The sequence below is a fragment of the Populus alba genome, chromosome 17, assembly GCF_005239225.2.
Source record: "Populus alba chromosome 17, ASM523922v2, whole genome shotgun sequence".
NCBI classification, from domain to species: domain Eukaryota; kingdom Viridiplantae; phylum Streptophyta; class Magnoliopsida; order Malpighiales; family Salicaceae; genus Populus; species Populus alba.
In genome coordinates this window covers 16,341,629-16,360,505 of record NC_133300.1, presented here as the reverse complement: position 1 = coordinate 16,360,505, position 18,877 = coordinate 16,341,629, and the positions used below count along the sequence as shown (strand labels likewise).

Sequence of the window (18,877 nt, the reverse complement as noted above, 5' to 3'; positions counted from 1 at the left end):
ACACAGGAGCTCATATATTGCTGCAAGCCAAAAGCTTGTACAGAGCTGCAAAATACTGCGATATCTATTGATCATATGATAACACTAACTATCATCACTAATTTATGATTAACTATTTGTAACTAAAACATGATGACCATTTACAAACCAGTCCAAAGTTTTTCGCTCGTGGAGATGCCTTAATTTACATTTGTAATTAATAATTGTAAGCACCACTACGGGTTTCCAATATTTGTTACAAAAGGCACTAGCCTCCTAAAATCCCTTTTCCTCACTAAAGCACAGTTGTCAAGTACTCGCCCAAGGATAAGGCGCGTGTTCTGCAACGCCACCTCTCTAGATGGAATCCCTGATTCAGCCCCCCCTTGTACTGCTAGCATGTGACCCGTCCCAAATCCTGAACCCATAGCATATTGCAAGGGCCCGCTCCGAGCCTTGAACGAGGTCTGAGGAGCTAACAGCTTTTCATCAGCTCCGTTGTCATATGACCCTGGCTCAGGAGGGTGGGAACCTGTCAATGAACTGCAGCTCTGCAAAAGGGCTTCCAGTACACTCAGTGCCTCGAAGCACAGAGAGCTCTCCACCAGCTGGGACACAATTGCATACATACGTGGACTTTGAGAAGCATCCATGGGAGTGTGCTGGAGCAATGACTTGAGCGTTAGCAGTATCACACGCTGATACTCAACTGGCCCTTTCTCAAGTAGCTGAAGCAAGTGTCCAAAAGCCAGGGCCGAATGTTTTGGAAACCACTCATTGCACATTAGAGGGGAGACACAAGCGAGAAGGGTATCGATGCTTTTGATCTCTCCATGGGCATAAATCACAAAAACAGTGGCTAATCCATCCAATGATTTTGCTCGACACCAATGCGCAATGTTGTTAGCAACAGAGCAGGCCTTCTGCCATTGCTGTTGGAGTGGCAAAGCAGGCACTGTCACTGTATCCTTGCTGAGCTGCAAGCAGAGCCAGGGAAGTAAGCCTGTGATGTGCATGAGGAGCCTTGTCTCTCCATCCCCAAATATAGAGTCACATGAATGCACTGTGATCCGTGACAGGACCTCAATGGAGACGCCATGACTGACAGTAGACATGAGCCCTTTAAGCACAAGTGGCTGCAACCCTTCAAATGCTGGCAAATTCCCACTGGGTGATGCCAGTGATTCAATTCTTTGAAAATCCCCAATGTCACCACCAGTGTCAAGCTCATCACGAGGCATGCTTGAAAGCAGCACATTTTCTGTTGTTTGGTCCTCGAATGATAAACGATCAATTACACGTGAGCAGAGCTCAAGCACCTGGCAGTACACATGAACAAAATCTGTGTGCATCATGGCTACACAACCCCAGAAGAGTTGGGGGTAAAGTATCACCTTTTCTGGCTCCATATTTTCCACCATTACTTGCAGTGTCAACAGAATTTCCATGATGAATCCCAAAACCGGGGGTGCTGGGTTTCCTAGGCACCTATGGAGGCATTTAAGGAGTAATACACACGTGTCACTTGTGACACTAGGCCGCAATGCACGATATATCTGGTGTGAGCGACATGCAAGGTGTCTTGCCGTGCACTCCATAGCCCATTTGAGTGCCTCAGCACCCCAAGTCTCACGGAGATCTCCTTGGAAGAAGATTGCATCAACCATACTCTGAACTAGTGCAGACAGGAGCGCTGCACTTGGAAGTTCAGATCTCACAACAGTGGGATCCTCATTTTCCCACATCATGCTCCCACGCTTTGACTGGACATACTTGATTAGGCCCACAACCTGCTGTTTGTTCTCTCCATCATTGTTTTCCACCTCATACAATTCCAAGTGTCGGCCTGCAAGTGAGTATAAGAGATTAACAAGCAAATTCTGGCAGTGCTCTAGCACAATATCTTCTGAGCTATCCATCGAAACAAATGTGACATGAAAAAGAAGAGGCAAATGTTCGCGAAAATCTTCATCATTCTCGTATGCAATTTCTGCCAGTAGAATCAACGCTATATCTGCATGAGTGAGTGAATGTTGTTGATGCCCTTGCAAGGCCGACTGGAGCTCTTTGGCACTGACACCATGCATACCAACTCCAGGATGCAACCCATCTTCACCAGAGTTTGGAGTGTCAATGAGGTAATCCCCACTATCCCGAGAAACATGCCGACTTCGCAAACTTCCTGTTGAACTTCTAACTCCCATTAAAGGACCTGACATGTTCACCAAAGCTGGAAGAAGCTGGCCTGACCTTCCTGCGGTTACAGGAACAATGTTCAACTCAGGAGGCATTGGACTTAGAGGGCCTGAGACACTTCGTCCCGTCACACCAGCTGTTCGCCAGCTCAGACTGCCACTAGTATTCCTGAGGGGACCATCAAGTGAACCCCGAACGAGTAATGGTGACATATGTGGCTGGGTGTCCACAACAGTTGAAATTTGGGCTGCTGCAGGCCCCTGAGAGAATTCCAACACAAAATTTCCATTTGCCTCACCCTTACTCGCACTTGGCACAACTGGTTCAACGCTATCTTCTAACATCCGCTGAGCCAATTGATAAACCAGGTGATCAATTGTGCGCTGTGGACATATTCGTGCTAAATATAGACTCACCCGCTTTGCAACAGAGAAATATGTGGCAAATGCACCGCTTATTTCAGCAGATGCATTTGAATCACAATCTTCAATCCCTTTTGTTATTAAGAAATCTAAAACTGGACTAATATTCCTGGGCTTGCTAGCAATTGTGCTCCATAGTTTTTCAATTTCATCAGGGAACTGATCCCCATGTCGCCAGGTCACATAGTAGAGGCTCTTCAATAATCTTTCACTCCAACCTGAGTCCTTGAGTTTCCAGAAATTGAGGTTCTCAATCCATGGAGCCATGCAGGTTAAGACTTGATGTTGTGCTATTATATCAACAGCATCAAGTTGCCTCTGCATGATCTCCTCACAGAGAAGCTGGCTTAATTCAGGATGATCTTTGGCAAGTTTGCAAGAGAGCTTATACTGGAATTGTTGGTAGGAATCAGGGAGGTTACCAACAACAGCAGCTCGATAGCTTCCTGAACCCTCAATGCCATCCCCAGCCCACTCACGGACAGAAAGTGTCTCTAGCATTTGAAGGGCATCGTCACGGATCTGTCTATTTGGGTCAACGACTTTATAGAGGATGAGGCTCAAGAGCCTCTGTATTTCACATTTTGGTATCTCTTGGCACATGTAGACCTCAGCAAGCACACTGAAGTAACCATCGGCTATAGCAGCATCAGAGTAGTAGCACTGGACAAATTTTTTGAGATAATTAGTTTCTTATTATGGATACTACTGTATCATTTATGATCTAATAATAAACAAAAATGCAAGCTCGCTCAGTGCTGCATAATTAGATTGGCCTAGAGAGAAAAAGCTAGCCAACCTTAAGAATACCAAAGGTATTGTGTGCATGTGCCATCTCATTTTCAATCCTAATTGAGATGCTGATATTGTTTTCCATATTGTTAAAAATGAAAAACAGTAACTTCATAATCCAGGCATGTGGTTCTATTGTACATGCACAAAGGGAAAAGGAGTACCTGATCAATGCAAGCGGGAAAAAGGTCCAAGTTTGTGAGGAGAAGGTTCTTTAAAGCCAATTTTGCTAAAGAGACACGATGGTGACTACCCCTTTGTCTATCACGACCAGCAGCTCCACGCCCACTTTCTACATACTTGGAATAAGATGGGGTTGATGGAGAGTAACCAAATGGAGCCCTAGGAGCAGGATCATTGAACAAACTATTGATCCAAGATATCACCCGACCACTCATTTTTCTTGCATTGTCATCAAAGCAAGGCCCATGTAAAAGTGAAGCCATTGCATTCATGGAAGCCCACTGGATTGCCTCAATTTGTTCATTCAGTTCTTTATCAAATGAAATTTTGTCTATTGAATCTTTTGAACGGCTATGCTGCGAGGCCTTATAGCGCTCAACTTCACGTCGGTAATCACTAACTCCATCCTGCCCCCACGTGCTGCCAGTGTCATCACTCCAAGAGAGGAGAAGATCAAATAGTCGTTTTCTAGTTCGGAGATCGAACTTCTCAGACCTTGCCTCAACAAATTCAGGTGCAAGGGATCTCAGAACGGAAGCAAGTGCATAACGGAGAGGTTGCATTTCTTGGAAGCTCTCAGGGGGTGCTGATAAGATCTGCCTTGTTGTTTCATCAATGAACCTGAGATAATGGTGACGGAAATGTCGTTTATGCCCCAGTGTGCCAGGCCAGATATTCTCAGCAACAGTTCGGTATATATTCGCAATGTGAATGCGCAGTTCCTCACGGCGAGGTTTTTGACTTTGTACCTTGTGAGAATGAGTTATCCAATTAGTATGGACTGAAATCCAAAATTTGAGAAATTAAAAAAGAAAAAAAATTGAATGATATAGCATGAAAAGGACATTGTTATCAGCCATTTCACATTGGGTGATGATTATATTTTAGTATGTTGGCAAGAAGATAGGTCCAAACCCAGCCTACACCCTACAGTAACATTCAGATGGAGCTTGACAATGTAGGCTAAAAGAGAAAAATATCTCTAATCCTCGATCAATTCTTCAATTCAATGTTTAAATGACATCTTAGATTGATAGAAAGCTGAGAACTTTAAAATTAACAAGAAATGGGTCGGTCCAGAAACAAAGTAAAGAAAGTTTAGCTCAAATGTTTGGTTTAACCAACAACAACAACCAAGCCTCAATCCCAAACTAGCTTGGGTCAGCTATGCAGAACCTTTTGCACCATTCCACTTAATAGTTCAAATGTTTGTTTGACTTTTCAAAATCAACATTCTTGGGATATCAATTGAACACTTTTAAAGAATGACTACACAGAAAATGCCATAGCTTCAGATTGAGGAGGACATGGAACACCGGGAGCACACAAAGGGAAGCTAAGCTAATTTTTCACAGATAGAAAACCTGAAGGTGACAAACACTTTGATTTTTGCAACTTATCAAGGAATGACATCAAACACTGGAAACAGACAGCAGGACTACAATTTTAAACATCTACTCTCCTATGTCTATGCTGACAAGTAATACGAGATTAATCATGATAATTGAAGATGTTTGTTGCATGGCAGAAAACTGCTTGGATTTTTTCCCTTTTGGTATATTGACTCATCTTAGGGTACCAGCAATAACATACTTTTCCCCAGAATTTATGACACAAATATTAAATGAATTGCACTAGGGGTTATGCCCCACACTTCATGAACTTACAAATAACAGCCATGAAAATCAAACATATCATGTTTAATGCATTTATATACTCCGTACCTTCCATTTAGGTTTTCCCTCAGTTTCCAAAGATATCTCATCAATAAATGATGAAAGCTCACTAAACATTATTTCACAAGCTTCCAGATGTGAGTGGCCAAGAGCCATGGTTGCTGCATGCTGTTGAAGGAACCAATTTGAGCATTAGCAATAAATAAATAAACAAATAAATTATTTGGGCATGAAAGTAAACAATACCAAAGTCCTCTAATTGTTTATTAATTGTTTGTAGTGAGTATGTCTACTGGAGAAAACCACCCTCTCTTCCGATTGTTGACCAATTATCTGCTTTGCGATAATAATGGCATAGATTGGGACATCGCATGTTTAGCACACAGCAACTGGTAACAGATTCAAGTTCAATAGAAGAGAGCAGCAGGTTCAATTCTCTTCAGCATCCACAAAGGGATAAAGTTACAAGCACAAGACATATTGCAATATTCCTGGGAAAAAGAGGAATGGGAAAGACAAAGCAATCTGACAAATACATGACAGCAAACCCAACCAAATAGCGTGCTCACTATAAATAAACACACAAATTTCAGGTCACGACAGTCATATATGGGTTAGCACCTGCCTCACCAACCAATGATTAGCCCTTAAATGTAATTTGATAAAAGAAAACTTCATTAGAAGAAGAAAAAAAGATGGAAGAAGATAAGGAATCCTTGCATGACCAAAGCACGAGATCTGAAAAAAATAAAATAAAATGGAAGGTTGTAGGACCAGATGAGCAAAATCAACAAAACAAGATAGCTAATATAGAATAGAAATCAAAATCACCAACAAGGGAGACAGACTTGATCTTGAAGGGATCAAAAAACGAGAGACTCACTTGATTTTGACAAAACAAACCACGAGAGACACTCGATCTTGGAGAAAGCAATACAAGAGAGACGCAATCAATCTTGAAGAAAACTCTGTCTATTTTATTCAACAATTCAACCAATAACATAATTGAATGTCCAGGTGCTTCTGAATGTCTAGGTGCTTATTTCAACAACTCAACCATTCAACAATAACATTAATATGCACAAACACAAATATAATAGAAAAACCTAATAATTCTTAATTCAATAAGGAAACTAAATCCTAATTTAACTACTAAATATAAATCCTAATATTCCCTATTTAATAAAATCTAAAATAGTCATACAATATTAAAATTCCTATATAAATAAAAACCAATTCCCATTGTTGCCTTCATTCTCCATCAAAGACCTTCTATTCCCAAAGCATATCAACTAAAGATAATCCTCTAAATAACAGTACATCACAAGGAAGCAAAAAAACATGTCCCACAACAATTATTTTAAGAGCAAATAATTCTTCGATTAAAAAACTTATTTCCATTCACAGTCTGAATTACAACAAACATAGCACAAACACATAAAAATCGCAACTGCTCCCCCTCTCAAAAAAATAAAATAAAAATAGTAGCGACTTCACTCTGCTTAGGATACCCATTGCTCCCCTAAAAAAGAAAAGATCCTGGTTCAAGCTACAGGAAAAACTCCTGAGGTCCCCTACCATTGTCGCTGGATTCCCTAACGATGACTATGTTTTTATCAATGTCTTATCATAGATATTAGGTAACAATGCCTAGAAAGATTCCGTAAGTGTTCATCTCATCAAGAACTGCAGTCCAAAGACAGTCCTCAACATCTTGCTTTTTTAGATACAACGTGAAAAAGAGAAGGATTTGGAGACTAAGAAAGATGTTTAAAAATAAATATCTATAGCAAAGATATCCAGACACCCAAAGGCCACATCCTTTTAACCTATTCTTAAATTGAAGGGAGTTTAGAATCTCAAGATGTAAACAAAGCTCATAAGGTTTCCACTCATTTGGCTTCTGTAAAGATGAATCTCCCAAGAAATATTTCTCAATACTCAATAGATGAAAAAAGGCTAGAGATGGAGGCATAATACAATCTGGATGAACGACAAAGGTGGAAAGTAAAGTATAAGGCTTCCCCATACCCAAGGTCCTACTAGAAACGAATGTGAAGATCATTAGCAGCTTTATATTTTGATAGACATGGTGAGAAACAAGTCAGGCTAAGTGACATACTCCAGCCTTCACATACCAACCATTTGAATGAACATCATGCTCATGTTCATTGCAAATAACCTAGTGCCAAAATGAGTCATGTTCTAATATAATAAGCAGAACTTCCCCATAAAGGCAATATTTTTTTTTCCTGAACAAAAAAAGACCAGTGCCAACTCTCCCTTAATCTTAGACGTATAACATACTTTTATATCAAGTTTGTGATATAGGTTACATCGTATTCTCAGCAAAGAACAACCAGATAAATAAAATAAAGACCTCATGATTCTCTAACTTGGTTACCGTTTAACATTAAGAATCACACATTTTTAACCCACCAACTTCCTCTGGCTTAAGTTTGCTCTTTCAATTGCTAAACATTCGCTGACAACCTGACACAAACAGATTGCTAACAGAAACACAGGTACATTTAGAAAAACATGCAACAAGAAAATAAACACTTTTAGTGGACTCCCACCTAAATTAATCCAGGTTGACATTACCATCCTGCTGGGAGTGATGACATAAAGTTTACCTTCATGCTGATTTTTTCCCCAAGAAAGAAGAGATATTAAGGTCCAGTTAAAGAACAGAGGTTGGTCGGAGAATTAAATGTCTAAGCATCTTATTTTAAGCCAAAAAATACAAAAGAAAATGTTGATGAACCCTTTCCTCACTTTGACACTCACTTTTAGATAGGGGCTCATAACAAACTTACTCAAAATAAAAGAAGCAAATGAATACAAATCCATTGAACTAGAAGAAATTGGTAGTAACATGTACTTACTATGTTTGTTTCAGATCCAGATTTTTAGAGAGAGGAAAATAAGATGGTAGAGATCTTTGGTAGCTGTTATAGCTGTTAAGCCACCAGATTCTCTACTATCTGGTGGACATGAACATGCAAACATTGCATACATGAGCCATTGATCGAGTTTGTTATCTGCATCTTGTGACTGATGAGCCTTCCCACCTAACTCAATGGGAGTAATGTGAGCAAGGCGTTGGATGACCTCCACCCTGCCAATGAAAATTGAGTACAAAATGACATCATCCATATCTAGTTTCCTTGAAAATAAACAGATATGAAGAGCTTCATTAAACACGAAAAGTATGTGAACAACAATGTCAAGAACAAACCAGCATCATAACCAGAGTTCAATTCATTTCTTCAGCGAAATAGTCACATCTCAATTCGAAAGATAGATTTGACATGAGAACCTAAAGTGCCGTGGGGAAATTTCTTCCATGTTCTTGGTATAATAATGTTTATGCATTATTTGATTAATGGTTAAGATTTTTAGATTTTGACAAGTTGAAGAAGAGTCCAAGATGTAGTTTGGTAAATAAAACATAACTTTTAATTTGATCATTAGATCAAACTAAAATTTTAACAGAAAATTTTGAAGGCCCTGTTTTTCTTACTGGGTTAAAATTTCATGATAATCGAAGATTAGGAAGGCCTTCAAATAAAGCTTGGAAGTTACTATGTGAGATTGTCTTTATTTACCTTGTATTTAGATTATTTTTTCTATTTAGCTTAGGACTTTTAATTAATTAGTATCTTACTATATAAAAAATTCTAATACCAGACGAATTCAATTAGTTAGGTAAGTTTTAATTAGGAATCTTTTTCAATAAGGATAAGGATGTCTAGTTTCTTTTATAAAGAGGAAGACTATTATTCAAACTTTTAATAAAACACTACAGAGTTTTCTCTAAATTTCTCTATGGCTTGGGTCTGTAACTTTAGGGCTAGAGAACCCTAACTTCTATCCACGCTATATGTTGCATCATAAAAGCTTATGCTACACTTCTAGTCAAGTAGTCAAAGATCAAGAGAACCTAAATAAAACCAACACATTCATACACAACCACAACCTATACACCTTTTCAATTTAGTAAATCAAATAATGAATAACTCAAAAAACCCACAATGGGAATACTGCATCGGTTAACAATTCTATGGTAAAAAATATTGCAGATGGCAGCAATGGACAAATGACGGTAGAAGTAAATGCAACAATTCAACATGTAAAATTGGGGAAAAAACCAGTGATAGCACTAATATATCAATCAAAATCTACTCACTTTGCATCCTGAACAGAGCTTGGGCATAGATCAGCAGCATATTTGACGAGTTCACTAAGACACCTAGCCCACCTATTCTTATCAGGAGTCTCAAATATGATCGATTGAAGTGTCACTTCAGGAGGAATTGCATCGGATTCTCGTCTCATATCAAATGGGCGCCCAGTGTCCCAATAACAGCTCTGAACAATGTCATCCTGTAATTTTGAAACCTCTAAGTTGTGAATATGATAAGGAAATTTGCATTCAAAGGACTGCTACTTGCATGAAATTAAAGAACAGAAACAAAAAAAATATCAAAGATGGAAAACTACAAATTAGGATGTCTCACCCCATGTTCTTCAAGGACATCAATCACAAATATTGGTTCCACTTCATTTCTTAAATTATGGTCCAGTTGCTCACGTAATGTACGGTCTCGTATATCATTCCTTAAAGCACGTACACAACGCAATAACTCCAATGCTGTATGCCTAATCTGGCTGTCCACAGAGCTAAGGAAGATTAGACCAACTGCATCAATCTCCGATGCACGAAACTCTATCACTTCAGATTGTTGGAAAGAAGACTTCTTAAATCCATCATTTCGCTGCACTCCACGCTTTGCATCATCAGCCTGGAATTCTAGATCATTGTTCAAACAACTTCTCCAAAAGCGCATTAGTTCCAGCAGGCGCCCCAATGATGTTTGGATGAGAAGAGGGAATTCATCGGGAAGCCGAAGGATAAAGTTGGCCATCCCTCTCATAACTGCAAATCTACGATGTGGAAGATAGCTAACAATGCGGTTCAATACTTGCACTGCTTCCTCACGAACACCAGGATCAATGCTTATTCCATGTTGTGGAATTATTTCAGTAATTCTATCACTTCTGCCAACTTCCTCTATCAGGTATGGTATACACTTCAGGACTGACCGGAAAAGATATCCCTGAGACTTTTCCTTGGTTACAGCATCTAAGGAAGCATAAATTTTTATTTCATATAAGCCATTTGCATCTAAGAATAGCACAAATTGAAAGCAATGTACAGGAAAAAAACTAGAAAGTAACATGGAGAATAGCCAGGAGTTCATGAATGCAATGGATGTTGTGGCAAGTATACACGCAAGACCAGAGAAAAAAAAAACACCATCATATCACAGATCTATAATCTCTTTTGAACCCTACACGGTCAAGTCCATGGAAAATGAGAATCATAACCCATCATTCATGGTATTATTCACCTCTCCATTTGGTTGAAAGAAGAGGCATATAAGGATATGTTTACATTTGTTACTGCTAGCAGTAGTCAACTGTTGCCTCTAAAAGCTAAATAACTCAACTCAACTAAATCTTCATCCCATACTAATTAATGTTGTCTAATCAAGGTCAGTTTGGGTTCAAATGCTCAAATTACAAGGCTTTATTGACAATCATCCAAAACTCATTGGATATCCATCAAGTGTCAGTCAGTGCAAGTAAAACAGCCTATCCTAAAACAAAGGGCTGGAATAAAAAATATCCCCATCATGAATCAATTAAACTACATTTCAAGTCCATTTATTACTTCATGAACAAGCTGCTAAGCAAAACTGATTCTAGACAATTTTTAAAAACATATTACCAATTGTGGTCTTTGAGGAAGTCAAAAGAGCCTGACTGTAGATCCTGTGACAAGATCTCAAAATTGATTCGATTGCAGCCTTCACTTTTGGAATGTAATGGCCGATATCATGCCCTGTTTATGCAATTAAGTCAAAATGATGCTCAGTTAGATAGTTCTTAACAAAACCAAACTGATAATATATACATGTTATAGGACCAGCTATCAAGTGTACCTTTAAATATTTCTAAGCCGATGTGCTCGCTTGAAGGTGACATAACTATGGCAAGCAAAGCACGGAGACCAATCACTTTTGCTTCACTTAGACTGTCTTGCTTCAGCAATTCTAATATCATATGGTTCATGGCAAAATCAAGGTTATGTTCAGCAATAGTTACACAAAATTCAACAAGTTTGTCATGTTGGACATCCTGAGTAAGCATTCCTTTCTTCAGAACTGTTAAGAGTTGAGAAGTCACACTGTCTAAGTAGTCCCATATACGGTTTAGGGCCTGGCTAGCTGCATGAACACTTAAGTAGAACCTCAAAACTCGATGAAGGCAGTCCAAGGACATGAATCGGTGGTTCTTGTCCTGCACTAGCAAAAGCAACAATAGAAATGAAAGCCCATAAAGATATGCCTCTGATCCCTCAACCAATCAACCTAATGAGACAGCCAGTTGTCAAAAAATATATAAACCATATCTTCTCTTGCCTTCCCCCATACTTAACTTAAACCAAACTTAAACTCACTCTTAAAAGCTTATAGAGTTGCTCCATGTGAGGGCTCAAGTTATTGTGGAATACTTGAGGATCACCAAGACAGAGAAGAAGAGTCACCAGAGGGTACCCAACCTAACAAATTGAAAAGATCACACAAAAGCACAAGCCAGGGATACTGTTAGAGAAAACGAGAGAGATTACATAATCCGGGAAATACCAAACAGATTGATAACAAAGAAACAGAAACAGGAGGAGAGCCAAGAAAACAAGATGTCAATTAAACATAGGACGAAGTGCAAATGCAAACTCCCCAAGAAAAAAATTGCTGAAAATATAATGAAAGAGAAGTAACTAAACAGGCTAGAGATCTAGAAACATACTGTGAAAGAAACTGATAAGAAATTCAAATATTGAGTTAAAAGGCAATCAAACACCTGGAACTCCATATAAATAGAGGATATTCTCTGAAATCATCTTACAGCTATATGTTTGCTTTGTCTGTCCATCCAAGGGATAAGCACCCCTCTTATTCGTCCAACAGCTTCATACCACAAAAGTAAGTGCATTTTCCACACCTGTTGGGGGCCATTGGCCCTTTCCACAATCTGCTAGTGGAGCCAAAATGTTTGAAAGCATATTACACAGTGCATGGTGAAGCTCACTTTTGCGTTTAGGAGGAAAACGGCTAAGAGGATTTGCTTTCGCCACAAAGGAAGCCGATGCATTCAGTCCCCCCTCAGTCTTAACCTGTAAACTATCACATTATCAAGACCTTGTTTTATGCCATTCACTTCAGGAATAAGTGAATCACACACACATACCCCAAGCTTCAGGTAACGCATCCCATTAATGATACTGAGTGTTTCACTACGGGCAACACTAGTATCAATTCGACGTGTATTTAGTTCCATGAAAAAGCGTTCAGTAACAGAACTAAACCTGTGGAAGAAAACAGAGAGGACCATAAAAATTGTACATTGCTTTAATCAGGAAGTATAAGGAGAAAAGAGAGAAGTCAATAACATTTGCTTCAAAGATTACTGATGACGTAAGGGTGCAGCTGTTGGTTCTGTTACTGTTATTACTTTCTAGAGCATGCATGTCAAAGCTTCCAGTTACTCACAACTACAACTTCCTCGATTAAATATAGTATGTAACCTTTTTTTCTATTTCCACAATCAAATGATATAAAAAGAGACGAAATTGAGAGGAGATATTTTCTCTCTGTATTGTGTCATTTTCCTTTTCGGTCAACAAAAACCCACCAGTATTGGTCCAAGACAGAAAAGGGAAATGTCCATATTGGACAAGGAAAAGGGAAGATATGACAGAAACCACTAGCAGGAGTGCCTGGAAAATGATAAAAGAAGTCGGGTACTGTAGCCAGATCCTGAAACCCTAACTATATCATGCCAGCAAAGGTACAATAGCAATGCATTAAGAGGAGGGGGAATTCAAAATTTCACCACAGTTCCAAAACTGTCATCATTATTCAATCGTACAAACTCCATTTTGCCTTTCCTTTCTATGAATCTAAATGCCAAATGTGCAAATACAAAGACATTTCAAACAAAATATAAAAAGTGCTTTGTCAAATAATACTATCAATATCAGGTATCATACTGTAATGAAATGGTTACCTGATACGAGATAAGGCACCTAAGAGCTGAGCGACTAAGTCCAGAAGAAGCCCTCGCGAATCAACCAATGAGGGATATTCAACCTGGCTAACAACCCTATAACAAAGATATATTTGAATGCACAACAAGAAAGGAAGAACATGAGAACTGTTTAATCACATATATTTTATGACTGTTCCTCAAAGTTTCTATTAGTGTTTCATTGACTTCAATATCTCAATTCTGAATGTCTTCATTACATGCTTCAGTCTAGATCAAGGCACTGTCATGCTTAAGTAATCATTTTAATCTATGATATCTATCAAATATCATATCCCAGTTAATACAGCTGACACAAAATCAGCCCCATGCCAGCCTGATGTTTCAGTAGAACAGATATTGGCGCCTCACTTCATATACATGACGCAGATAATTCAGTTCACCACACATATTTTAGAAGTTCCTAAATCCATAGCTTTACCTGTCAGCATTAATCAGCCAGTCAAAAACAAAATTTTCAAGCCCAGACCACAGCTTCTCTGCAATGAAGAACAGCCATTTAATCTAACTAGAAAAAATACAATTCAAGCAGATAAGTAACATAACTGGATAGTGAACAAACCAGTGAGTCCCTCCTGTGGGCAGCATTCCACAAAACGGATACATGCTGAACAAAAAATGCACTCCACTGCAAGCTGAGCACAAGTAACGTAAATTAATCTCTGAATCAAACAACTACATTATCAAGATAAATCATGGCATTTCATGTTTTCAGACTAAACAAGTTAAGAATGAAGAATTTATGGCATATGATGTATTTCCTACCTAATGAGTTACCCTAGTGATATGTGCATGACAGGAAAAATCATCTACAATTTTAAAACTTTACAAGTTGAACACAAAGGACAAACAGCTTGAAAGTTGCACGATGAATAAGACATTAATCCAGTGCATCTATTGTTACCCAGTACATGCCTCATTCTTCAACATTATTGAATTTGCAATAATTATGACTCCTATTTACAGTATAGCCTGAAATTTAATATTTGAGGGTGTTTCAGAGAATAATCATATAAAAGGTTCATAACATTACATTGTGCATATATGTTCCAGACGCATGGATTGAATGGGATGGAGATAAAGATAATTCCATAACCTTGTCATTTGATAGGCCAAACTTTTCTTGTTCATCCACTCACTAAAATTTGTTATGAAACATTGTAAAATCTAGTCATCTTGCTCTCATCTGAGATATTTTTTTAAACCATAAATTGGAGGGCATCCCAAAAGACACGAGAAGTGCACCTGTCAATCAGGTAAGTATTATCTCATTATAGAGGAACGGTCCAGTTTTAAGTTTGTAGGAGGGGAGAATTTTTGGCAGGTTCATAGAACAACAAAAATCCCCATAAAACAAGAGCGAAATGGGATATAGAAATTGCTAAGGATGATGAATCAAATGTATGGCCAAGATTGCATACGAGGATCCAAAAGAATAGCATACTTATTCATGCAACCATTTATATCAATCTCCAAAGACTGATATAAATAAAAGAGAATTGTAAAAAATGAAATGAAGAAACTGAATGGAGCTCAGTTGCTGCCAATGCACAAGGATGAGAGTGCATTTACTTTCAATGCTTAATATGTTGAGATTTTTTGATAACCATTGACCTTGCCCAGGGAAAAAAAAAGGCATTTGCTTACTCTCTCATCATTCCTGAAGGAAACATGAAATCATACCTAAATACTAAAATCTCCTTATAATAGCAGAAAAATGCAAGATTATAATTTGACTGGTGACATCTTATTATAGAGGTTAAACCATTCAAGAATAAAAACTTTAAGGTATGCACAGTACAAAATTGTATCTCTAAGTTGAAATCATAATGAACATTTCTTCAGTTAAATATTGACAATCAATGCATTTTTGGGCCAGGTGAATGTCAACTAAATCCAAAGCTTGGGCTGCAGCTGGGTGTCAGCATGTGAACTCAATTCAAAACTGGACTAAGCTTGATACAAGGACTATCAGAATGGCCTCCCATGCAGCTAAATGGTAGGGTGCACTTGTATGAGCTAACAAATACAAACACATGAGCATTGACATACAATGCTCAATAAGTATTTCACAAAGCTATGCTCTCTGAAACCATCATTTTTCATCAATTCTCGCATTCCCTTAAGTTTCACTTCATTGCTAACTTACTTTTCATTTTAATCATTTTCAAAGTGCTTTGGCTTTGTTTTGACTTTTTTTTCCCACTATGATCCAACAAGTTTTAACAAAATATCTTTTCAGAATATAATTTGGATTCAAGGACATCACATTGGTAATAATGATGTTGTTGAAGATCAAGATGAGGGGTCATTAAGAGGTTGAGTATATTGAGCTTTAAGAGTTAGTTTTATTCAACAATGTTACCAAGATGATCTGAATGTGTTGACGCAAGAGTGCAGGAAAACTTTTGGATGCTCAACAATATAATTCCTCTAATGTATGTAAAAAAATGTGTTTAAAGAATGCTTTAAAGTTACATCTTTTATGAAAATAACTTCAATTTTATTTCTAATGATGTAGAACGTTACTGGTATCAGAAATGACAGTGTACTATACTGATTATACAGTTATCCTTGACAAACCTTTCTTTGGAATGTAGATGCATCATTTGCACCCTTTGGAGATTCACTGCAACAAAAATCCAACAAAGAGAGGGAAAAAATGAGAAATTGTTAGAGAAAATTACCACTCAAAAAAAAAAAACAAAACAAAACAAAACTAATGCTTCTTGTGTCTATCTATTCTTTATAACATTGGGTCAGGTAAAATTTTAGGTCTGCCTAATCCATGCCTTGTTCATGTTTGGACAATATTGGTAGTTCTTCAACCCTTGATTTACATTTTTTGGTGCACATTTTATCCAGCACTCATATGTCTGTTAATGAAGTGGACAACAATGTTTCCTATTAACTGAAAGTTGAAGGTTGGTCCAATCTAGACAACAACGTGGCCCTGGGTTGCTGTGCATAGATGGTTGGATAATAAGTGCTTCCCTATGGCAACACGTTTCCAAGTCAAAATGGTCGGTGCCCACACAAATATGGTGAATCTTAAACAGAGAAACAGATCTGTTGAAGATGGCTAGAGAGTGGAACCTATTTCCTATAAAGGATGCATCTCATGAGGCAGGATAACAAGAAAATACAGGCTGTTAATCTTGAAATGGACTGAACAGGCATTGTTACCCTACAAGATTTAGCGTAAAAGTTGAAAGTCCTTGGATCCACAAGTTCAATTTCACACTGGTTTAAGCTTCTTTTGTTTTTAAATTTTCCCAATTTTTTTCACAAGCAGAGTCCCTTTGTGTAACATCCAGCCAATGACTTCTATTTCTGAAGAACAAAATATCAGGACAAATCAACCACTACAAAAAATGAACCACAATAAACCTTGCACATGACCACAAGATTTGTTGCCTTCAATTGGAACATTTTTTTCATTTATACCAGTCAATCAAACCACAACAGACTACAGAGTTTAGGATCATCAGCACAATTTCAAATTTCATACTAAAAGCATGACATTGTTTACAATCAGTCCCCATTTTCTCAACATAAGATGTCCTATCTCAAATCTCAAATTTCTTTCTAACACCTCCAACAGTCTTTTGTCCAACAAACCTGACTTGTTTACTGACAGAGCACGGGAATCAGCCTTCCATTTCCTGGACAAAAAGAACAGAAATCCTTTGCAAGTGAAGTGATTAACCAGTATCTCTCTCCCCATTTTACCTTGCATATGGCCATCAAGATGTGTGCACATCAGGAACAATTACATTGTTATGTTGACAAACTAATCTTGGTCTCTTCTTCGTCAAATGCCATTCTCTTCAATTATTCTCATCAAACAACTTACTCTCATCAACTACTCTAAATTATCTTCTTCAAACTCCTCACTATAAACAAGAAGTTCAGGAAAACACCTTCTCTTTTTGGCTTAGAAAAAAAAAATCCCTGTCTCAAACAACACAATGCTTCAACTTCCTCACGTGTCTCTTAACTTGCAAATAATGATATTCCCCATGTATGAAATACATTGTTGCCAGAGAGATAAAGCCAATCAAAGTTCAAATTCTGCCTGAATGAAAGGTCAAGAGGTAAATTTTTGTGATTTTATTTTTTCTTTTCCCGGCAACGAAGTATCAACTATAGGCCGTATTGAACCCAAGAAGCAAATTATACAATTTCCTAAGTGGAGCTAACAATGAGAAGCTAGAACAAGCCTACCATCATATTATCGCGATGAAAAATAATAAATAATCAATCATTAACTAAGTAACCCGAACATTACATTACCTCTCTCTCCATTTAAGAAGAGCTTCGAGAAGAGGAACGGGAGTATGGCGTGCAATCATAGCCAAAGAATCCAAAACCTGTTCATAGGATGGGTCAGGTGGTCCATCCAACATTTTGCCCATTCCAGGACGGCAATAGGAAAAAAGGTTTCAAAAAAATCTACGTACCAGCATCCATGAGTTATCAATCACCATATTCTGCACACACGCGCGAGCAATTAATAAATTACTACTACTTCAAAATTCAACCATGAAATAAAATTTTCCCTTCGCATTATTTCTATTAATTTTTTATATAAGTAAAATAATTTCAATCATTTCATTAGAAAAAATTGACCTGAGCTTGAGCGGTTTCGATACGGCGTCGTGCGAGAGGGAGAAACCGCTGAAGCAGCGAATCCACAATCTGCTTCGCAGCACCGGCCCCGGTGCCTCCTGCTTTCATCTTTTTAAAAATAATAATTTATGAACTCCTAACAAAATCAAATCACCAAAAAAATTGATTAGATTTTGAAAATTGGACGGATGGAAGAGTGATTGCAAATGAGAGAGAGAGAAACCTGAAGAGAGGAAATTAGGGATTAGGGATTTGGAAGCATTGGTTTTGTTTAGTTTCTTGAGTGTGAGATGATCTGAGTGGGGGGGGGGGGAAGGGGGGAGTTTTTTTCTTTTTCTTTCTTGTTTTTTTGTTGATTAATGGAGGAATATATTTTTTAAAAATGACTTGTCGTTTGAGCTTAACGGTATGATAAGTGGGTGCCAGCTAACAGATGCGCCCTATCTCCTTTATTATTGAATGGGAAGGGCAACATTATAATAAGAGGAAAAAAAATGGAACTTGTTGGATTAAGAGTCATTCTTGGAGGTCTAGGAGTTGCTAGTTTTTTTTTTTTTTACAAGCTCTTTTTTAGGTTGAATTTAGAATTTGGATATAGACTGTTTTTTTAAAATTTATTTTTTTATTTTTGATATTAATAATAAATTAAAAATATATATAATTTTTTTCAATAAACATTTCTATTTCTTTCCATGCATACGAAACCTTAATTTTAAATGTAAAGTAGACGAAGTTGCTAAGCTCATCCAACTCAGCTCACTAAAGTATTAATGAAGTATTTGAAAGTATGGTTTGATGTATATTTTAAAATTTTTTTAT

The 18,877-nt window shown here is 37.7% G+C and overlaps 1 protein-coding gene across 1 annotated transcript; it reads right to left on the bottom strand.

The window, feature by feature from the left end:
- Positions 1-46: 46 nt before the first annotated feature.
- Positions 47-18,374, bottom strand: LOC118030140 (uncharacterized). The gene is given in 21 exon segments (XM_035034139.2): positions 47-3,260; positions 3,554-4,321; positions 5,297-5,416; positions 8,137-8,154; positions 8,156-8,369; positions 9,441-9,637; positions 9,772-10,397; positions 11,046-11,159; positions 11,260-11,617; positions 11,778-11,879; positions 12,227-12,301; positions 12,303-12,494; positions 12,569-12,686; positions 13,388-13,483; positions 13,848-13,905; positions 13,989-14,061; positions 16,010-16,055; positions 17,723-17,799; positions 17,890-17,919; positions 18,059-18,194; positions 18,282-18,374. Coding segments are annotated over 20 exon segments (6,435 nt in total). The 5' UTR covers positions 18,167-18,194; positions 18,282-18,374; the 3' UTR covers positions 47-215.
- Positions 18,375-18,877: the final 503 nt, after the last annotated feature.